This window comes from Melospiza georgiana, chromosome 4 (assembly GCF_028018845.1).
Source record: "Melospiza georgiana isolate bMelGeo1 chromosome 4, bMelGeo1.pri, whole genome shotgun sequence".
NCBI lineage: Eukaryota > Metazoa > Chordata > Aves > Passeriformes > Passerellidae > Melospiza > Melospiza georgiana.
In genome coordinates this window covers 39,441,800-39,465,236 of record NC_080433.1, presented here as the reverse complement: position 1 = coordinate 39,465,236, position 23,437 = coordinate 39,441,800, and the positions used below count along the sequence as shown (strand labels likewise).

At 33.5% G+C, this 23,437-nt stretch overlaps 1 protein-coding gene across 1 annotated transcript in view; it reads right to left on the bottom strand.

The window, feature by feature from the left end:
* Positions 1 to 23,437, bottom strand: part of CEP290 (centrosomal protein 290) — a 48,158-nt gene that overhangs the window by 12,479 nt on the left and 12,242 nt on the right. Inside the window, exons 20-42 of the mRNA XM_058021916.1 lie at positions 22,269 to 22,411; positions 21,931 to 22,095; positions 20,856 to 21,005; positions 19,726 to 19,841; positions 18,182 to 18,284; positions 16,679 to 16,909; positions 15,375 to 15,548; positions 14,095 to 14,206; positions 13,102 to 13,307; positions 10,847 to 10,998; positions 9,751 to 9,862; positions 8,533 to 8,988; positions 7,314 to 7,478; positions 6,990 to 7,097; positions 6,777 to 6,911; positions 5,857 to 6,120; positions 4,658 to 4,765; positions 3,885 to 4,075; positions 2,890 to 3,103; positions 2,563 to 2,700; positions 2,231 to 2,452; positions 1,570 to 1,686; positions 25 to 170 (exon numbers count right to left, since the gene is read on the bottom strand). Of these exons, the coding sequence (XP_057877899.1) occupies positions 25 to 170; positions 1,570 to 1,686; positions 2,231 to 2,452; positions 2,563 to 2,700; positions 2,890 to 3,103; positions 3,885 to 4,075; positions 4,658 to 4,765; positions 5,857 to 6,120; positions 6,777 to 6,911; positions 6,990 to 7,097; positions 7,314 to 7,478; positions 8,533 to 8,988; positions 9,751 to 9,862; positions 10,847 to 10,998; positions 13,102 to 13,307; positions 14,095 to 14,206; positions 15,375 to 15,548; positions 16,679 to 16,909; positions 18,182 to 18,284; positions 19,726 to 19,841; positions 20,856 to 21,005; positions 21,931 to 22,095; positions 22,269 to 22,411 (3,928 nt within the window). The remainder of the gene's footprint in view (positions 1 to 24; positions 171 to 1,569; positions 1,687 to 2,230; positions 2,453 to 2,562; positions 2,701 to 2,889; positions 3,104 to 3,884; positions 4,076 to 4,657; positions 4,766 to 5,856; positions 6,121 to 6,776; positions 6,912 to 6,989; positions 7,098 to 7,313; positions 7,479 to 8,532; positions 8,989 to 9,750; positions 9,863 to 10,846; positions 10,999 to 13,101; positions 13,308 to 14,094; positions 14,207 to 15,374; positions 15,549 to 16,678; positions 16,910 to 18,181; positions 18,285 to 19,725; positions 19,842 to 20,855; positions 21,006 to 21,930; positions 22,096 to 22,268; positions 22,412 to 23,437) is intronic.

Here is a 23,437-nt window from a genome sequence, read left to right as displayed (position 1 = left end):
CTGAATCAATTAAAGCCAACTCACTTTGTATAAATTTCCTTCAATGTATTAAACTGTTTGGATAAAGCATCTGCTTCTTTTTCCTTTTCCCTTAGTTTGTTCCGCATTCCTTCCATTTTGATTTGCCATTTTTTACCTTCATCCCATCTAATTATTTCCTCCTTGGAGGCCTGTGAAGAACATAAATAAATTCTGTATTTCCCTTTGATTTCTTCTCTTACAGCAAAACAAGCAAACACATTAGAAAACTAAGAATTATATATTCCTCATTTATCAGTTCAAACCAGGCAGCCATAGCAGCGTATTTTATTTGCCATAGTTAAGTAGCACGTTCAGCTGGATACACTGCTGTGATTGGTGGATAAAGCTATTGCAGTTGATTGCTCCTACTGAATTCTTACTTGGATTTTAATGGTCATTTTACAAAAAAAGAAGTGAAGCATTTCATGAAATTAGAGGTGTTAGTGCAATGTGTCCTTTTACTTAAAATTACACATTAGATTTAAGACAAAGTAGGTTTTTTGTATGGCAATTTACAACACATCTGTCTTCTACAACTCACCAGGAGCTTGCTTGCCCCTGCTGCAGAGCTTTTTCTTCCTACAAGAAATGGAATCTCTACTTAGAGTTAATAACTCAGTAACTATAAATTATACATTGGTTAAAACCTGTGCCTATAGAATCACAAATGGCTACTGAAAAATCACAGTCAATATTCCTGTATGAAATTTTTGGTTTGGTCTGGGGTTTTCTTTGTTTATTTTTAGCTGGAATTTTTCTTTCTCTGGTTATTCCCTGTACTTCATTTTCTGGTTTTGTTCTAAACAGTTACTGCTATGAAGCAATGGAATGAAAGGAAAATCTTGGAAAACAGGGAAAATGCATGCAAAGTGTGAGAAAAATACCTCTAGACACAAAGCAACAGGTATTTAAAACATTTCAAATTAATTGAAAGCATACATGCAGTTGTAGAATAATATTTCACATCATACATCAACAGTCTCTCATTACACAAGTATGCCATAATATTCCAGCATACTTTATAATTAATATGAGCAGCCACTAATTAATTACTGATGTAGTAACAAGCAAGAAACCATCAAAAAACTTATAAATTAACATAAATTAATCTGAGTGATTAACTCTAATCACTCAGAAGTTCTTGTATGTGGAGATCACAATTGTCAAGAATAATCACTTACAGAGAGACCATCCCTTTTAAGATTCACTTTTTTGCTCCTCAGTATTTTATGCTTTTACTGTTGCATTGATTTCACAAAAGCACATTGGGCAGAACTCCTGTAATCAATTTCACCGCTACCTAAAAAATCTTAGTCTTCTAAGATTTTGTAGAATTAAAAATCCGTTAGAAAAAGTCAGGAAAACATTAAGATACTAAATAACAACAGCAGTAACAAAGAGCATGGGAAACATGAGAAGTTGCAGCCATGAAACTGCTTTTTTTCTGATCAAGTTTGGCTGGTAGCTTTTAGAAGAAATAGGGAGAGGTGAACAACCTTGACCTCAGCTGATGAGCTCTTTCAAAGCCATGGTATAAATATCACATACCTTGTCTTCTCTTAGACCCTTTTTTTCTGTTTCTTCACACCTTTTCTCAAGTTCACTTTCCAACTTTTTAATTTTTTTCTGAAGCACATCTATCAGATTTTGTTCATCAGGTTTGCTCTGAAAAATTACAAATTTTCCAGCTTCAAGTTTAGTGACTACCGAGATTTTTCTCCAGTCAAACAATAAGGATTTTAATTCCAAATTAGTAAAATTTGTTTAAAACCTAAATGATCTTTTAAAAATTACCTTTAAATTATTAAAATATCAGAATGTAGCTTCTCCCTCTGAACTGAATAATCAGCAGCAAGTACCTGAACTTTAAACAATACATAGATGATTCTTCTGTAAATCCCGTACTTTTCTTCTAAAAGGACAAATAAGGACAGCCACGAAGAAGACAAAATACCATTTTTCCAAGAAGCTATGGAAGTGGTTATTCAACTCCTCAGACTCTTTCAAACATATCTCAAGAAGTACGTAATTTCTTTTTTTTTTTTTAGCTGAGGCAAAGAAACAAGCTAATAGCTTACATGTAACCCAGCTGATTAGGAAAAAAAATAAATTTTTAATCAAGTGTAAGATACTTAAATCTTTCATCCCCCCAGCTCATCTATACAGAAACTTGACCAAGATCAAACATAGTCTGAAAAGTCACTTCTACCTGAATGTTACTGCTTAGCTTCCTAATTCGGTTCTTCAGTTCTTCATTTTCTTTGTCTATTTCATTTTTTTCCCTCAATATTTTAGCAAGTGCTTTTTCTTTCTTCTGAAACTCTTGGTTTAACTCATCCCTTTCATCGGACAATAAAGATTCCTTGTTTTTACTTATTTTAAGGTTCTCTGTAAGTTTTGTAATCTGATTATTCAGTTCCTCTATCTGTGTCTAGAAGGAAACAAAAAAAGTCAGCGAAGGTGCCAAATCAGGTTGAAGTCTTTTTCCCTAACTGCTGTAAAACACAACAGAGCAGTACAGTGATATTACCTAGTACTCACCGTAAGCCCCTTGGTTTCTCTGTCAACAATCTCCTGCACATTCATATATGCCTCTTTTTGTGATGCAGCAGAAATAATTTGCTGTTCAGCATTGGCAGTCATTTCTGCTCGGAGCTCTAGAAGTGCTCTACTCAAAGCCTGAAAATAATTAATTCAATTTTTTTTGTAAGTGAAGATGCTGCTACAAAACAAGAAAAGGCAGTTACATTTTACTTCGGCATGTTATGCAGTTATATTGTATCTCCTGCTCAGCTATACAAAGAATTCTTAAGCATTATGAAAAATTTAGTCTTTAAGTGACATAGACATTAATTTTTGTTGACTAACTTTGTGCTGGTTCTCTTTTATGGCTAACTGGCTCTTCAACTGTTCCACCAGGTTTTTCATTGTTGCTGTGGGCGCTCTATTATTTGCTTCTTTTTGGACCTCTAGTTCAGCTTTAATATTTGCTAATTCCTTCTCCTTCTGAGATAATATGTTCCTCAGTTCATTTGCTTCTTCTCTGATTTGCTGCACATCAACTATGTGCTTTTCTTGGAGCCTAATGAAAAAATAAGCATGAATAGGGTACAGTGTAATAATTAAGTTAGCAAACTCCAAATAAATCACAAAGGACACATTACTACTACTACTATTATTATTAATAATAATAATAATAAATAAATAAATAAATTATTATTATTATTATTATTATTATTATTATTATTATTATTATTAATAATAATAATAATAATAATAATAATAATAATAATAATAATAATAATAATAATAATAAATTAAAAAGACACTTAGATTTGAAAACAGCAAAGAAAGACTGACTCAACAAAGGCAGCCCCCATTTAATAAGAGAATTACTCATGAAGGTCAGCAAAATTACATTAGAGCGTTGTTAATTTTCATTCCTGGCCCTTACAGGTAAAGAAGTATCATATTTTTTTCCTTTTAAATATGGGCTATACTTTCATGAGTTTAAACTTGCTCAGCAGCAAACCCAAATGGATGTGTCATGGGGAGAAAAATGACAAAACACAAGCCAGCAAGTAATGCAGTAACTTAGAAACAACTTTCTTTTTCATTAAATGGCATAAAGCTAACAACTAAACAGCATTTTTCCAAGCCACAGTATTAGCCCCAGTGAAGGGCTAGAGATTAAAAATAACTCACAATTGCCAACTTTACTAACACTTTTGGGATTTTCTTTTTCAGCTAAATCCTAAAGTCAGCAAAGACATGTTCCTTTTGATAGATCAGTCCTGTAGCAGCAACACATAATTGATTTGAACCACTCCAATGTGCATTATATTAATAGTTAAAAAACTTACTGGGCTCTGATTGTCTCAAACTCATTGATTTTCAATATAGTGATTTGTTTTTGTTTCTCCAAATCAGATGATGTTTTCTTTAATTTTCCAATAAGTGAAGCAAGAGAATTGTCCTGTTCTGCTACAGTTTGCTCTAAGTGATGAAAATATTTGCTGTTGGATAGGGACATAGAAGTCTTTTTCCCTAATTCCTGCAAAACACAACAAATGCAAATGATAAGCATTTTAAGCTTTAAGCAAAAGATAAGCATTACTGATGCATTTTTAACTCATTCCTAAATATAATCAAGCATTAATAGCTATCATTTGTTTACTGAGATGTGATTTTTAGTTCACAGAGAAATGGGTCAGGCTGGTTTGAAAAGAGCTTTGTACATCTAATGATCAACAGAATACAGCAGAATACAAGCTTCACCTTATCATAAGGTCCAGAGAGGAATTTTGAATTGAAATGGATTAGCTTAATATAACCATACACTGAAAGAGAAGAATAGGAAGCAATATATAACTTTCTTCCCCAGAATTCTCCATAAATTAGGATGATATGGGTAATGCCCATATATTCTGAGGTCGTAACTCTGGTTTTTTACAGTTGGCTCCTAATGCCTCTCATGTGAAATCTCTCAAAAACAATGCAACAATTATAAAACAATCACCATTTTATTTTTCCTGTCACCAGTTATTACTCGCTTTTGACTGCCAAACTGTTCTTTCCAGCAACAAAGCAAAAAATATAGGAACAACTTCACAAATTCAACAAATACATGACTCACCAAAGCAGCCGCTTTGAAGTTATTAAGGGAGTTTTCAGTGTACAAATCTAACTTCTGGTGTAGAATTCTTATGTCTTCCTCATGCTTCTTTGCTATTTCCTCTTGCTCCTGGTAGTTCAAAATAAAACTCTAGTGATGTACATTATCACATAAAGTTATTAAACTGCAGTGCTTTCAAGTTGTTTGTTCACTCATTGCTCAATAATGCTCTGCAGATTTTCCTCTAATTCTGCAAATTTTTTAATTCTTTTCTTCTAGCTATAATCAATGATTTTCTTTTTTCCTTTTTACATGATTGGGAGAAAAAAATTAACTCTTGCAGTTTTAAACTAAGCAGCAAGTAGTATGGTGTAACAGCACAGAAGCTGGAGAACAAAACAGTTGGTGCTGGTCTTCACCAACTGTGACTATCAGTATGGACAGTAACATCCATACCTGGTACATTTTGAGTTTATGTACCTTGGAATATAATGTGATCCCATGGATGGAATGCTAGCACACAGAGCACAACAGGCTTATTTTAAGACTCCATCTTCTGGGTGTTTTCCAAACAAAACCCCTTGATTTCTCCCAAAAGAAATAGCTCCATGTGTTAACCAAAGTACACTAAGTGAAGATGATAAAAGTCTGCTTTGGAAATGTGCTTCTGATCTAAAACCAATGCATGTCTGGTCTTGAAGTACCTCTTTGACAAAACATTTATGTTCTAAAATACACTTTATGGATATAAAGAAAAAACAATATGAATTATGCTTCAATAATATAAAGTATGCTTAGATACACTGTTTATGCTTTAAAAAATGCTTTCGTTTTAAATATGCTTTAAGAAGAATGTTATACATAAATGTATATCTTTCTTGTACTTCCCAAATTCACTACCAGATGCAAATACTGAAAAATCCCAAAGAAATATACAAAATAGACTGAGACCACATCAGCAGAAATTTAATTTTCTTCATGTCATACTACTTTAATTCCTAGACAGACATTATATACATAGCCTCTTGACTAAGTAAACTTACTATTCTAAAAAGCAAAAAAATTCTATATGAACTTTCTACATGTAAAGTAAGCAATTGTCTCTGTTCTGTGTGAGATCAGAAACTTTTATTTTTAGATTTCACTAGCAATGAGAAAACAAAGAATCAACTAAAACAACTTGAAAATAGAAGAAATTTCAGAAAAAAGGTTTTAACTACCTCTCTTGCTTTGGCAAGCATATATTGGTATCTTTTTAACACTTCCTCCTTTTGATTTAATCTTGCTTGCATATTTGCAATGGTTTGCTGAGCAATTTTAATGGCATGACGGTACTCTGGGTCATCTTCTTCTTTGCTTAATTCAGACACTATTTTCTCTCCTGATGTTGCAGGTAATCGAAGTCTCAATTCATTTATAACTTTGTCTCTTGATATAACATTTTGTTCAGCTTTCCACAGAGCGGTCTCCTTTTCTTCCAATTTCTACAACAAAAGGCAATTTCTGCATTTCCAGAATTCAAACACTGGAAAAAAATCTCACTTTTCAAGAAATGTACCAGAAAAATTTGTCTAAATATACTTATAAACACAAAACACTTTGTACTGGCATCTGTCTGTATGGGATTACTATCAGATGAAAATGTCCTAGAATATCATTACTGTGTCTTTATGTATTATTTGCTTGGCACATGACACTTAAACAACTCCTTTTGTCCTACCAAATTAAGAAGCTGGTGTTTTACAAATTATTTAAGAACCATAAGCAGAGTAGCAATTTGACAACCCAAGATAAAAGTATTTTGTAGCACTTGCTAAATTTAACTGTGCATAGTCAACTGAATTTTGTACAGCAAGACTAAATGTATTAATAAAACATTATAAAATTCTAAAGACTAAATGGATTAATAAAACCTACTAAATGGATTAATAAAAAAATTATAAAATTCTCCTGCACGATTTTTTCCAATGGAAAAAATATTTCATTTTGCTCATGGTGTGATTATATTATTTACATTTTCCGAGTGTTATGCATGTCTAAATGACATTTTAAAAAGAATATTTTTCATGGGAAAAAAAAGTAAAGGCATATAGAAACACAAACTTTGTCACATTAAATTATAATTTATACATTAAATTACCTCCTCCAGTGATCTGCAGGTTGCCCTAGTTTCCAGGATTGTTTGAATATATTCCTGAATCTTTCTTAAAGCCAACTCAAGTTGTTGTGGGATTGGCAAACTAGGGTCTGGAACTGAGCCTGTAGCATCTTCAAACTGCACAGAAAAATTGATATTCATGTAATCTGACAGCTCTGAAAAACATGCCTATGTGCCTACTTTTAGTGCATGTACCTTTAAAGCTGCGCTAAGTATTTCAGTTTGTTGATGATCATACTGGTCTAACTGGCGCTGCAGTTCTACTTCTCTCTGGTCCCAAGCCATTTGCCTTTCTTCTTGAAACTGTAACAAAATAGTTAGTTTATTTATTGAAGGCAATGGGAATTTTATAGAAAACTTCAACTGAAAAAAGAGTTACCAAAAAGTAAAACACTCAAACGAGCTATAAAAAAGGATTATAAAACCAAGATATAAACACTTGTGTTAAAAAGCTATTAGAAAATCAATTAGTAAAATAAGGAATAGTATATTTTTTCAATAGCATGCAGGAATACATACCTTGTTCTGCTGTACAATTTCTTCTTCCAGGTTACTGATTGTACATTCATATTCAGAAATTATATTACGCAAATACTTCACCTCTTCTTTTTGCTTGACTAATTCTCGACTGAGTTTAAGTTCCTGCAGATGCAGTTCCTCCATTTTCATGTGCCATACAATTACCTTGAAATGAATAACACAGAGTATATTATAATTTACCCCAGGCCAACTAGATTTGGCTTCACTCTTTGGCTTTGAGGCAGGATGGAACTTTTCAAACTAACTGGAAGACACGTGCTCTGCCTTTTTAAGCTTCTTCACTTGTCTTGAGAGAGGAGGCATGACAAGAGTATGAAACTGCAAGGGGAATGACTGATAAGTGCAGCAGCCAACTGGAGAGGCAACAGGTTTCCCTTACACTGACAAAAGTGCATTGCAAACAATTTTCAAGTGATTCAAGTTATACTTTATGTATCTGTCCAGACTGAACAAAAAAAAGTATGCAAGAAGTTTGGTTTTTATTTTCTAAAAGAGCAAGAGAATTCAAAATCATTAAAAACTGTATGTATTCAAAAAAATGTACATGTACTAAAAATAACAGACATACTTTTGTCAAAATGCTCTAGAAAAATATTTGAAAACTGACTTAAAACTATAACATGCCCAGAGCAATACAAGCATTGCTTACATGCAGACAACTTTAGTCACAACAGATACAATCATAATATCTAACATACAGTTCTCTTGAAGAGAAGTGAGAAAGCATTCTTAAGATTTCAGGGCGACATTGCTTACAGTTGCAAAATATGCTTAAGCAGAATTTACATGAGCATTTCTAACCATGCTGTCTAAATTACTGCCTCTGGATTTTTTTTAAAAAGGCACAGATCGGGAGTGAAGATTTCACTGCAAGCTCATGGGACAAAACTTCAAAATGCTAGTCTGTATTTAATTTATTATTTAATTAGATTCATAATTTAATTCAATTTAATGTAACTGCACTTAAAGTTAGTGTCTAGTTCCTATGTGCCTTAATTTGGCACAAAAGAAGATAACTACATATATCTGCACTGACTTCTACAAAAAACAAAATATGATAGCTGTCATATTCTAACAGTGTATTTTGAAATGAGTAAGTTTTACATTAAAACATATATTTAGAATACAAACTGAACTGAAACTGAATTTAAATGCAGATCAGATAAGGAAAAGTATTCAAAGCTACAAAATCACAAACCTTTTGAGCTCCTCTGCTATCCTTCAATGCACTTACTAATTCTTCTAAACTTTTCAGTTTCAACTCCAGCTCTAAAGCTCTGTTTTCTGCATTTCTACGCTCCTGCTGGGCATACTGAACTTCTTCCAAGATCTTCAGTTTGTCATTCTGTAGCTGAATCATTGTTTTAGAGAATTTTTCTTGCTGTGCTAAAGGCAGAGCACCACTAAACTGTCGCCGCAAGGACTGAACCGTCTGTTGTAGATGTTTGGCTTTATTTCTTCCTTCAAGTCGGGCAAAATATAAGGCTTGATCTCTCTCATCAAGCTTCTGCTCCAAACGTCGATTATGGATCTCCATCTTCTGTAGTTTCAACTTAAACTTCTCCAACTGGTCTACAGCAACAGATTCACTACCTTGAAGAGCTACAATATCTTGATGCAGTTTTGCAATAATTGCTTTTTCATCTGATTGTGCCTAAGAACAAAATTGATAGAACAAATTTATTTTTCGTTTTAACACAGAACATGTTAACACATGCATATGTTATAAACAAGCTATTTTTTATATATATGTGTTATATATTGCGTGTATTATTCCACAGAGAAGAGTAAGAATCAGCCTCTAACAGGCTTTTAATTTTTCCATTATTGTTTCTACAGGCACATTTTAGAAGTACACCTTTTCAGATACTGATCTTAAGAATGGTCTCTTTCCAAAATACCAGAAACTGAGGAAGAAATATGTACCTAAACTTAGAAAATATAAAAATGTTAAAGCTGACACAAGTGTTGGATTTAAGGTCTCAAACCGTTTCATAGTGTGAAACCAAATTCAAATAAATTGTTTTAGCTAATAACAAAACAAAATAGTAAACCTGTTGCAAATCTTCAATATTTACAAGTAATTTCTTGCTTGTGAAAAATGATTAGACTTTCCTCACCATGAGTTTTTCCTTGACCATGAGCTATTGATGATACAAGAATGAATAGTATGTAAACAATATGAAAAAGATCAGGATCTGTAATAGCTGCACAGCTAGAATGGAATAAATAGTGAAGGGAATAATTAATGTAATATGGAACTTTTGAAAGGGTATGGGCACTACAAGGACTAGCTTGCTAAGATTCTTCTGAAATACTTTTGCTGCTTTGAAATTCATTGCAAAATTACTTCATTTCTTCTCACTCCAGGGAAAAAAGAATACAAACGGCAGTTTTAATAAAGGTTAAATTTTACCTGATAATCTAAAATTTGCATTCTAAGATATTCCACTTCTTTATCTCTGTATTGCTGGCGTGCCTCCAGAGCTTCAACTTGTGTTCGTGCTACATCAGACAGTTCTCTTAACCTTTCAGGGAAAACAAGAGAATTGTGTCACTTGAAACCAGTGAATAACCTATTATGTTTTTCTACATAGAAGATACTAAGAAAAGTTATGTTTCCTCATATCAAAACATATTTGGATTTCATTCTTTTCAGCAAACTCTTCTCTACTACTTAGAGTTCTGTTTAAGAAAATTCTTCTGTGTTGCCTCTCAACTTTTTCACAGGACATTTTCTTACACACTATACAGAAGTTTGCTAGCAGTAACCTACTCCAGGAAAACAATGACATGGGTTTTTTACCTGACCTAATCATCTCTGTCCTCTATTTCTCTCCTACTTCAGGATATAAATACTCAACATTTTATAAATGCTCAAAACATTTCATTCTCAATTCCCTTCTCTGCTTCCCCAAATCTAATAAAACTTACTTGCAGTGCCAAAAATCACTGCGAGTATCCCTATAGATTTTTCTGGTTTAGGCATATAACAGGATTACATTAATTACTCAAAGACAAATGTTCATACCAACATAGCTAAAAAGCTCCAATTTCTGCACAGTTAATCTCTTCTAAGTAAATGCAAATCTTCGCACCTACTGTACCTTAATGTTTGAGATATGAGTCTTTCAAAGAAAGAACTGGTTTCCAATTAGTTCTACGAGATTTTCATGTACAGAACGGGGGTTGTGGCACAGAAACAAAATCAACTTTAATTATTGCAAAAATACTAGTATAAAGTATCTAATTGCACACTTACCCTATCTATCCCAGCCAGCACTTAATTCCTTGTTCAAATTAAAGTGAAACAAATTGCATTCTTTATAGTCAGGAATTAAATGCTTCATTTTCAATCCTAAATTTGGCATGTATATATGCTCAAAAATACAGGCATTGAAAATTGCATGTTAGTGATTCACAAGTAATGTATCATGTGAGACTAATATGCCTGAATTTTCACACATTTCTGAACATATACTTAATTCAAAATTTATAAATGCAAGACTTACTTTGATACTTCAATCTTGAGCTCCATCTCACGCTTCTCTAGGTCCATAATCTGTCGTCTATCTGCATCACTTACTGCCTTACTTACACTCTTTGACAGTTCATCCCTTAATTCCTGTTCCACTTTCTGTGCCTCAAGATTGATTTTGGTGAGCTTAAAAAAATCAAAACCAGAAACAAACAAAAAAAATGGCATCCTAAGCACATAACTGCTCAAACTCAGCAATGAAATAGCAGCACCAAATGTATTTTTTCTTTTTCAGTCATTACAAAACACAGTTAAGATGTGATGAGGTTGTGTTCAAAAACCAGTTTCCCTTACTCTCTGCTTAAACATCTTTTTTGTTTGCAGGATTCCATGCACATAGCAATGGATACAGAGTTTGGCACAGAAAAGGATTCTAAACTAAATACAATTTTCATTAGTGAATTTTTTTTCTTAAAACCTTTACTGCAATAACTTGCTCCTAAACTAAAATGAAAAATAAAAACAAATTTTAAAAAAGAGTTTAAACACTTTGGGAAATGAACAGTTATATATTTATATACTGTCTTTTATATTGGCATTGGTTATAACAGAGGTTATAAATGCCAAGACTGACAATAATATTGTGTTCTTTTATTCCTTCTAAGAAATCCTTTCTTAATTAAACGACATTCTTTCAAGCAGTCTGATTTTTCAAGTTGATTATCAAATACTGAGTAACCAATATTTCAATTCAAACCAAAAAGCATTAAAAGAAATAATCTTAATCTATCTTAATCCTAACACAGAGAAGTCCCCAGGACATCAGTACATACAGTTGTGGCCCATTATTCTGATACCACTTCTTCTTAAAAAAATAACTGATTTCCTAAATAAACAAAAAGAAGTGCAGGGTATCCTCATGTATCTGGAAAACTAAAAGTAGAATGCTGAAGTTGATTTATGACTTAAAAAATGTATAGCGGACTTCTAGTTATCAGTTCTTAAACTGGTAGTACTTACAGCTTTCATTAATTACATCCGCACAATCTTGTTATCTCTTTCTCAAACAAAAAAACCAATTACACCAGGTTAGGAAATACTGACAACAGGAGAATATGAAACAGAAAATGTATGTCCTGGAACTACAGAAATGGGGCAAAAAGGGATACAGAGGCACTAGTAATAAAGAATGGCATTAGGCATTCATCAACTCAGAATAAAGGAAGACCATCAGACCTAAAGTATAAAAGTATCACAAGACAAATAATATATACAAAAGAGAATATGAAAAATGTGACACTAGGGTGCATCACCTAAAGCATTCCTTATAGAAATAAAAGAACCCATCCCATCAGAAAAGGCTTCAGCAATGCCGCTGCTGAAAAGCTTTATACACTTTCAGTTACTCCATCTCCCAGATTAAATCAAATCAAAACCATGTAACAAACATAACTAAAACAACAGAGAAACAGGGAGTCACCCAACAGCAATCTAAAATAGACTACACTCTAGCAAAGGACAAGGAGTGGAAATTAATACAATATGTTTTCATTCCTATCAATTATTCTCTTTCAGCCCTTGTGCTGAAATTATAGACCAGTACCATCACAAGAACAAATCTGTACAATTCCCATAGATAAATTTATTGTAGAAACTATAATAAAGTCTCCTGCTAGTAAAAAATAAATGTCTACAAAAAATTCAAAAACAAATAGTGCGGACAAAAAAATCTAACAAGCTTAAGACTGATAGGCCAGGAATACTGAGCTTCATCAGCTTCAATAGCATATGACTTCTATATCTGTAATATAGAAAACTTGTGGCATAGGATGTAGCCAGTCTGTAACAGAATCACAACCCTATCATTTGCACAAGTGATGTAAAGTTCTAAACTTCTTTTTGAATAATTGGTAATTATAATGAAAAAATTATAAGAAAAAGAGATCATATGGATTAGACAAAAGAAATAACAATTTTGGAACAGACTTTTTTCTTGCAGACCACTGACAAAACTAGGAAACTATCTGTCAAGATGCTCATCATGTGTTGTATTATCAACAGAATTTTAAAATAAACTACTGACAAATTAATTAGTTCTATTTTTACCCATGACTCTCATATGCAAAATTGCAGCTCTTAAAGGCTACAAAACTATGTTTTGCATCGTAAGTTTATTTACACACATTTATTGATACAAATTGATATTATTGATATAAATCATTTTTGAAAAGCTCAAAATTATGTTTTTAAGATGTATCAAATTAGGTTGTTAAATCTCAGCAGATTTACCTCAGCAAATTTTGTTTCCAATTCAAAATTACGCTCTTCTATTTGCTTTACAGTACTCCTTAAGTGTTCATACATTCGTTGTGAATGCTCTGCTCGCTGTCTTTCATTTAGCTCCTTCATTTCCAACATTGTGATTTTTTTAGAAATGGACAAAATCTCACTGTTGGTTATTGCTTTTGTGGCTTTGTCCATGGCATTGTCATCCCCTACAAGAAAAAATATTTAAATTAGACATACACAAACTGATTCAACTATGAAAATTATTTCCTCCATGAAACCAAAAAGGAGTCTTGCTTTATCTGTGTCAAGTAAACTTTAACACAACATCTGGATGCATGGTTATCTGGCCTTACTACATGTTTGAAAAGTATGCAATTTGAATAAAATACTACTATCAATTATCAATGCATGTATCTGCAACCATGGTTACTGAGACTGATAGCTATTTTTAATGTAGCCTTTCACCTTATGCTTAATACAACTGGCAAACCTTCAGGAAATTTATTTTAAAATCTGTAAAAGAAACAGGGCTGAATAATGGGAATGAAATCTATAGAAAGAAACCCCACCCATTAGGAAAGAATACTTTGTTGCAAGGCATGAAACCAGCAAAATGAACTCACTTTCTTAACAAACTCCAAAACACCATGACAGACAATCAAGTTAGACAATATTAAGAAAAAAAAGTTCAGGTGATGTGTTAAAAGATTTTAAACCCTAGACCCAATACCCCTTGACCCAATAACCTAAGAAAGTCAAAGTGGAAGAGTTTCATTAGAAAAATACTGAACTTGCTTTTAGTCAAATGAAATTTAGAAACAAAAAAATTCAGCACAAAAATGGACAGCACTACTGAAAGACATAAAATAGTTATGATTTTTTTTTTATTTTCATTATTTTAAGACACATCATTTTTAAAATATTTTAAAATACTACTTTTATACAGGATGTACCATTTGGTGTTTAACGTTGCAATATAACTTTCATACTTGCCCAGTTTAGTCATCTGCTCCCAAGCTTGTTCTACAGTGTGAAGTTTTTCTTTTGTGATCTCCAGTTCCTTATTCAATGAAGATATCTGTGCTTTCAGGGATTCATTCTCACGCTATATGACAGAAAAGTTGCAACATAACAGCAAACTATTTCATTATAGCAGATTTCATCTTTAGTATCTATGAAATCTTTTAGATAAACAGACTTTACTTGTGTGCGACCCCTAACCTACACATATGGCAACAGAAGACTATATGTTTGTAAAGTGTATATATTTGTAAAGTGTAAAAGTATTAGTCTTTGTCCTCTGTATCTTCCTGTCACAGCTAGTGAATACTGTGAATATTTATTACCAGCAACTGAGATTCCTACAACAGCTAGAATTAGATGAGAAAATCTTTGTTTGTCATACCGAGCACCTCATTAACAGTGGGAAAGAAATACTTCTGGAGTACTTCATCCCACAAAGAATACTTCCTCTTGCACATTAATACCTCTTTGAGACAGATCACATTTCTTTTAGTTCTTTTAGGCATCTAATATGATGGCAAATGTTACTTTTGTAAATGTTCTTTCACTCCTCCAAATAGAAATACAAATTTCCACATTAACCAATAAAACAAATTAAATACTTTATATTAATTTTCAATTTTAGTTTTCTGGACACATTTTAGTTGATATATTATTCTCTAGCTCTATGAAGTTGCTGAAATAGGTAATGCAAGTTTTCATACACACAAAATTCCATAAAATAGACATAGGAGTCCTTCATTCTTTACCATCCATGAAAAGTGGGAGGTAGTAACATATCTTTGAAGCCAACTTGAGAAGTTCTTGAGAAGAAACTCCCTTCTACTTCAGAATAAAAGTTTTACGAGAAGAGTTAAGTATTTGCAGTATCTACAATATTTTGCAAGTACATTATCAACAATCTTTGTCTTCTTTTATGGAAGTAAAATTAAAAGCTTTACTCTTTTTGGAACTAAACATTTCATTCCTGGGAAAGCTGGGAAGTAGTAAGAGCACATACTTTGAGAGTAAGCTTTCAAAGTGTTTACATTCATTCTACTTTCCTTATGACCTCCAAACCTGAAGATGATAGCAAACACTCCTCCTGCCTGTCTCATTTTAGTAATCAAAGAACTAAAAGTAATTTCTGAGAGAACATATCCAAAGCTTAGTTTAAAGAGCAAACAAACAAATAAACAAAGAACCAAAAGGAAATGCTTTTCTGCCTGCCCATTTTTTCGCTTAGGGTTAAAATGTAACACAAACATTACCTCTGTGTGTTCCATGTTTGTTGTCCGTTGCACAAGCAAATTATCTTTCTGTAACATCTCTCTGTATTTAGCAGTTAATGCATTGTACTGCTTATTGGCCACTTCTAGCTCAGACAATGGCACACTACTGACCAGCACTTTTTGCAGAGCTGCAATCTTAAAGCTAGCCATTTCCTATGAAAATAATCAACACAATAGGTTACTAAGGTCATCTAGAAATTTAAACATAAAACTACCCCATGTAAAAAGAATAATACTTAATACAATGCTTTGTATATTAGTTTATTTTTCTAAATTACTGTTCATCTTCAAAAATCACCTGCAATAAACATTGACAAAACTTCTCTGATATTCCAACTCTCTGGGTAATTTTATCAACAGTTGCCTCTCAAGGCACTGTCAAAAGGTATCTTGTAAAATGAATACAGGCCCTTGAAACCTGCAAGACCAAAAGGTAAGATTCAGTTTCATATGATGATCAAAGAATCATAGAATGGTTTGGGTTGGAAGGGCACCTTGAAGATCATCTAGTTCCAAACCACTCTGCCATGGGCAGGGACACCTTCCACTAGACCAGCTTGTTCAGAGCCCCATCTGACCTGGCCTTGAATGCTTCCAGGGACAGAGCATTCACAACTTCTCTGGGCAACCTGTGCCAGGGCTCACCACCCTCATAGCTAAGAATTTCTTCCTAATATCTAATCTAAATCTACTCTCCTTCAGTTTGAAGCCTGCCCCCCCTGTCCTGTCACCATACACCATTGCCAAAAGTCTCTCTCCATATTTCTTGTGGGCTCCCTCCAGATACTGGAAGGCCAGATTTAGGTCACCACAGAGGCGTCCTTGTTTCCAGTCTGAACAATCCCAATTCTCTCAGCCTTTCCTCACAGCAGTCACACTGCTTCTGATGCGGCCCAGGATGTGTTTTGGCTTTCCAAGCTGCAAGTGCACGTGGGTGAGTGACGTCCAGCCTCCCATCCACCAGCACCCCCAAGTCCTTCTCAGCAGGGCTGCTCTCCGTGTGTTCATTCCCCAGCCTGGACTGGTACCAGGGGTTGCCCTGACCCAAGTGCAGCACCTTGCACTGTGAATATGAGATTCACATGGACCCACTTACTGAGCTTGTCCAGGACACAGTACTTATATAAATACAAAGAATATTTCTGCAAGATTTGTAACACCAATTAAAAACTTTTTGGAAAATGCATTCAAGAAACTAGTAATAACTCCATTTAAAAACAAAGGGTATTTCTTTGCCAACTGTAAAAATAAAAAATATGTGCTATTACTGCCATAAACTATACCTTGAATCGCTGCAAGTTTCCAATCTTCCCTGTAACTGCAGTCTCCATATCTGTTATTTCACCCTTTAGTTTATCATTTTCTTTTCTGAGGTGCCGCTCCATTTCAAGTAAAGTGGTACACTGCCTTGTTAGTGATTTTTCATTAACTCGTAAAACAGTTATTTTTCTATTATTTTCTGCAAGTACTTTCTTTGCTTCATCAGGATCCATCTGAAGTGCATCAAGTAAATTCTGTAAAACAATTTTTTAAAACAAGACCTTTGTACATAACTATGGTAAAGCACAACTACATACACAAGATCTTTTGTGTATTTTTTAATCTAGGTGGAAAAATTCCATTAATTTGTCTGAAATAATTTCTTTTTGCTAATAAAATATGTACACACACACAACATATGCTCAAACATACAGTATTCTAAGAAAAAGATGAATTCTCAAAACCAGTAGCTAAGTACATTTGACTGACTAACTGGAATTTTAATTAATGCTGACACTTTCACAATTTAGAACAAGAATGGTTCTCTGCATTCACTCTCATCAGTCCTCCCATTTATACTAGAATAGAAAATTGCATTGGAACAATTTTCTAAACAAAATAGAGAAGTCCTGTGGCTCCAAACAAACCCTAATACTCTTCTACTTCGAAGACCAAACCTGTACTTGTAAAGTAAAAAACCACAGGATTCCTTCCATAGCAACATTTATGTGTATGTGTGACACACGTGTTTGCATGCATGTGTAAAAAGATGAATTGTTTCCTGTTTTTCTGAAACACTGATTCATATACATTAACAGCTATATATAATGACACAACTGAAAGTAATAACCTTAATTCTTAGTGTAAACCAATGCGTTTTCCAAGGGCTTGTTTGCATGCACCTCCTCCCAGTCAAACAGCCTGGGTAACAACTGCTGTTCGGGGAGCAGCGTGGCTGTAAAGAGTGGGTGTGAACAGAATACCTGCCTTAGAAGGCATTTTCTCAACACTGATAATGTTGAAGAGAAAGATCACCATTAACTAGACTGAAGGGTAACCATAAAATTAGAGACTTCCTTATTTGAAGTTGTCAGCTTGAAAACTGGCATTAAAAAAGCATAAAAACTTCTAACAGCAAAGGCAGAAAGGGTTATAATGCAGCACTCATAACCTAGCTCAGCTTCAGAAGCCTCTCCAATGTCCCTGTATCTTCCCTGGTGGACACCACACCTCAGCACTCCAGATAATGGTCTGGGGGTACTAAGTGGAACAATTAAGGACCCACACCTCACCAGGTGAGTGATGTGACCTCTTGGGGCGGTTTCTCCCCAGTGCATGGATTAGCAGATTGCAGGAAGGCCAACAGGCACACGCAACACTGGAGCACCCCCATGCATACACAGCACCCTGGGACAGGCAAAAGAGGTGTGTGTACACATTTTCCCCATCTAATAAACAAGAGTAGTGTATTAAAACCTCTATGTCCTAAAATGTTTTTGAAAACTGAAAGTAACAAAATTACTTACAGAATATGCCTTTATCTTCATAGCATCCTCTTCTTTTTGCTCTTCTAGTTTTTTCATTTCCTTTTTAATATTTTCTGATTCTTTTTGCCAGCTTTCTTTTTGACTAAAACAGTACCGAATTTTAATTTATTATAATGAAAGAGCTGATGATTTTTAAAACTGTACTTCAAAAGCAATTCCGAAATATTGCAAACTAAGGTACTTACTTTCAACAGTAAGATAATTTAAAAATCACATGATAAATTGTAGCTGGATTACTGAAAAACAATATCCTCTGTTTAGCCTAGAGCTGGTTAAATGATGAAAATAATTCTTCAGTGTCTTATTTGTTCTTCAAATGTATATTATTGATGCTTAAAGGATGTAATTTCCCAGCATTGTTTTTTCAGTGAAAACCACACCCAAAACATAAAAAGATTCAGCTAATTAAGCATCACTTAGGTGCAAACTACTCTCCTCTGTCCATTTTTATTTATATTTTTGGGAGAAAAAAAACCAACTATGATCTTTCATACATGTCTAATAAGGAAGTTCTTATAGACTACACAGCACAGTTTAGGATAGTTTAAAAAATGGTTCATCAAGGGTATTTTAGAAGTGGTATTTTCTCTCCAAAGAGGTATCTAAGTTTCTTAAATAATGGAGTAAAATGGAGGAGAATTAAAGAAAATTCTTTGAAAGTCAATTTAATGGGATGTCAAGTCAAAGAATCTCCTTTTGTAACTTCAATCTGTACCAGCTTTAGAGAAAAAACCTTGAATCATCATTTTATCCCCACTGGATATTGGAGATATCTCACCTAGTAGTAAATGAGGCAGTATATTACGGCCTTCAAAAAAAACTGTCTCTTTTATGCCTAAAAAAAAGATAACATTGTCTGGGAATCTTAACTGATTCAAAGAACAAACAGAAGTTTCTGAAAAGTTAAACCCTTATTCCAGAAGCCATCTGGGTGACTGTTCATCCCAATCCAGACAGTATCCAACCAATAGTTTGTTAATTGAAAAATCCAAATTATCTTAATCATCCCTATCCTCCCAACAGATGAAAATATCTTTTCAATTTTTTTGACCGTAAGAATAATTACATGGAATTTAGGTTCACTGAAGCATATAAAAGGAGTCCAAAAGAAAAGCAACCACAAAATCCTGACAACCTGAAATTTTCAGAGATCTCTGACTGTATTTGGACAGCAGTTTCCTTTTTTCCCTCCTCTCCACTCCCAAAAACCTATTAGAACGCATACTTGAAAGCAAAAGAAAATGAGGCTAATAACCATCATACCAGGTTCTAGTAAGCGTAAGATATTAGATGTAGAAAGCACAATGAAATCTTCATGATAAAACATGCAAAATGAGAAGAGTCCAACAGAAGACGGTTTTCTGAATCTTTACAGGACTAAAGAAAATGCATGGAGTCCATATCCAAACATGGCAGCATTTATTACATTAACCAAAGAAATTCACCACAGTAGCAAATCTTGTTTCAAGACTGTTAAATATTAAGATAATTGAACTTTCATAATTCAGAAAAGAGAGCAATACCTTTGATATTCTTTATACAGCAAGCCTTGTTGATGACGAATTACTGCAAATTTTCGCTTGTAGTCCTCCACTGCATCTTCTAATTGTTTAAGCAACTTTTCTTTGTTTTCCAGTTCCTAGTTATTATTTTCCAAATAAAAATACATATATTATTAATGTAAGTTTTAAACATGAAACTAGCAATTTAATTAAAATGGCAGTCCTTTGTGTTTTCATGATAGATGCTTCTGCCATGAACTGCGTGAACTATGAATATGAAATATGCATTTTCTTTAGAAGCAACAGATGAAAAAATCCAATGAGCTTCAGCATTCACATTTATTGGTGTGAAAGAGAACACAAAGCCTGCACTGCAGTTTCAGTCCTCAAAGTTCAAAACACTATGACCTGTAGCTAGCTCACAAAGAAAACTAAACGTCTAACTGGCAAGGGGCATTTTCCTCTCACTTTCTCAAATACTCTTCTACTTTATAAGCACACAGAGTTGAAGAAATATTTTCTAATGAAAAAATTATCAAAGACATAAAAAGATAAATTAACAATAATAAAAAGATAACTTTCTTTTCTTTTCTTACTCCAATTCTGAAATCATTCTTCATTACAATATGCCTGTTTCCTATGCTTCCCATGGGAATCACTGGAATTGGTTTCAATGTATTCATGCCTTTATTTACAATTGTCGATGTATTTCTGACAAATAACGGAATGAAAAATCATATAGTAAATGACTAGAGACCTTGGCTCTATAGAGAAAAACTGCTCAGGTAGGATTTGCACATGCAGACTCAGGTGTGGAATCCAGACAGCAGTAAGAGAGAGGTTCTCATAGAAAAAGTGTAACTGTGGCAGTAGAAGGAAGAGTGGGCAAATATTTAGATCAAAATTCAGATTTAAAACATAAAAAAATCTGAATTGCTGTCCATTTAGTTAGCTATTACCTTTCAGGCTTACAGCGCAGCACAATACTTACAACTTTAAATTACAGAATATCCCAAAGGGTTTAGTAGATGTTAGAACACCAAAATAATGTTGGAGACATCTCTCATGTCCATACATGGCATTCTACTGGACTTGAAAGGAATTAGATACATGTTACAAATACTCTTTATTTCAAGGAATATATGAGTTACCTGTGTAAGATGTATTATATATTCATTCAGAGAATTAATTGTATTAACACTGGAAGGAGCCATTCCTTCTGGAAGATTCACTGTTTGGAAGACAATATTGGCACCTTCTGACTGATGTAGTAAGCAAATTTCATTTTTCATTTGTTCAATCTAAAGACAGGATACAAAACTCTCATAAAGAAATAGCTCTTGCTATTAGATTTTAAAAAATGATGAAAAATATACTGCTACATCAGTTGTTATTAAGAACCTAATAATTTCACTTATATTCTAAAACACTCTAATACTCCCTAAAATATCCTTTAAAAATGCTATGATTTCATAAATCAATAAATGCATAATTAATTAATCCAAATTTATCAAATTACCCCAGCAATCAGGGCAACTACACATATAATCACAGTTTTATTCCAATTGTTTGAAACACGGTGCATTCCTACTCCTTTAGTAAGATTAAGTTATGGAAAGAATTATTGCAGTGGTTATTTGACAGTTTTTTCTAATCAAATCTTTGCCTTTTCATTTAATTTAAAAGCTCTCTGGTTTTCTAACACTATTTTAGAGGATTAGTTTATCACCAAAGCTGTGATAAAAGGCAAATTTAAATTTAGCTTCTTGTAAGAAAATAGTTCATTCATCATTCCTTCCCTGGAAGAACCATTCCACAGAATAAATTGTACAACTTAAAACAAGATATAAGACTTTAAAGAAAGACTCATCGTTTCAATCACTGAATTTCTGTTACATATTTATAAATAAAAAATGTAAGATTCCTGGATTTTATGAAGAAATAGATCTGTGAGCTTTTTTGGCCACAGCTCTCCCCAGAAGACAGGCATGCTTGGTGTTTAACATGATTTAATATTGCAAGGATAAAGTAACATTAAGAAGAGTTAAGATCTGAAGTTAAAAAGGACAAATCAGTTGGTCCACTACATAAATTTCAGTTTGATTTGTACAATGACATCGTTCAATAAGCTGAATTCAGTGTCTTATAGATCACGTGGATTGTTCTAAATTATCAGAACAGCCACTTTTGAAGTTGGAAATAAATTATATGAAATAAATTACGTACCTTTTCATTGGCACTTGCCAGCTGATTAGACAAACTTGTTGCTTCCTTCTGAGTCTCTTTTAGCTTCTGTCTCAATTCCTCATTTCGTCCTGTAAGCTGGTCAACCTGGGCTTTCAAGTGTACACTAGCATCAAAGATCCCCTCTGAATTCTTTGACTCCATTGCCTAATGCAGTAAACAGTTAATTAACATAATAAAGAAAAAGTGTAGAAAAGCTTTAATTTTTTCAGAGTAAACTGGAGCCCTCAAGTTTAGAGTACATGAAATCAGCAAAAAGCATAACATGTTATTCCTGTAAATCCTACAAAGCTAAATAATATTTTAGAAGGCAAGCTTACGTGAACTAAGCGATCCAGACTAGGGATTATTAAGGCTGTTTCTCCTCCCTTCGTACTAGAATCCTTCTGCATTTCCTTGATGGCTTGCAATATTTCTTTCATTCCTTGTTCAAGTTGTTTATTCTCTTCTGATAACTCTTTTACTGCAATAAAAGTTTAAATCTGTCAAAAAGCACTGAAAAAATGATTTAAGGTTTCCTAGGACATTTCATCATGATTCTTGTTGATTTGAAACATTAAAAGAATGTTCATGTTATACATGCACAGGCATAAGCAATTATGAAATGAAAATCAAGAGCTGCTAGGAACATCTGGGAGATGAAATATGCGATGATATATCAAAAAAAAAAAAAAGCTTCATGAGACACAAGTAACTTTACTGAACTTTCCAGTCTTCAATGTTTACTTCACTTTAAACTTCTTTAGTAGCCTGTCTGACTTTTACCAGCTCAGAAACACAGCTGTGTTGGAAATGTCTGGGTGTAACAATGAAGTATCTAAGAATTGCCTGAATTCCTTCTCCAGAATAAGAAAAAAGGAGCATTTAAATTATGTGGCTGTCAAGGAGTCTCTAGACTCCTACCCCCTGTAGTTTCTCAACGAAGTTCCAATTTCCAGCAAAAATGAGAAGTCTGAAAACTAAAAAAACCACAACAAACCTGTCAGGACATTCTCTGCATTCAAACAATATTGCTACTCATCCTGAACACCCAGGAGTGAGCTGCAAAAACTTGAGTAGTTTCACCAAGTCTATTTTGAAATTCAAAAATAATTTTAAGAATTCACATTTTCTGGGGAAAAAAATAAAGCTTCTTATCCAGAAGAAATTAGAATTTATTTTATTCCTGTGTTTTTAAACAGTGCACTTCAGCTAACATAGATATATATTTAAGCAGCAAGTGGCTCTAATTCCCCAATACTTCCTTTCAGCCAGAAAAGCCCTACAGCTACATAAGTTGTATAATTGTTACAAGTGGGATTACTCACACACCTAAAGACTTTACTAGGTCTGAATCAATAAGGAAAAACATGAGAGATAACATTTTAAAGTATTTAGTGTGAATAAACTATGTTTCATGTACTATCACTGCTTTGGTAACACCACAAATGTATATTTACACATAGACACAAGGATATACACTAATATAAACACAAGATTTTTTCTACAA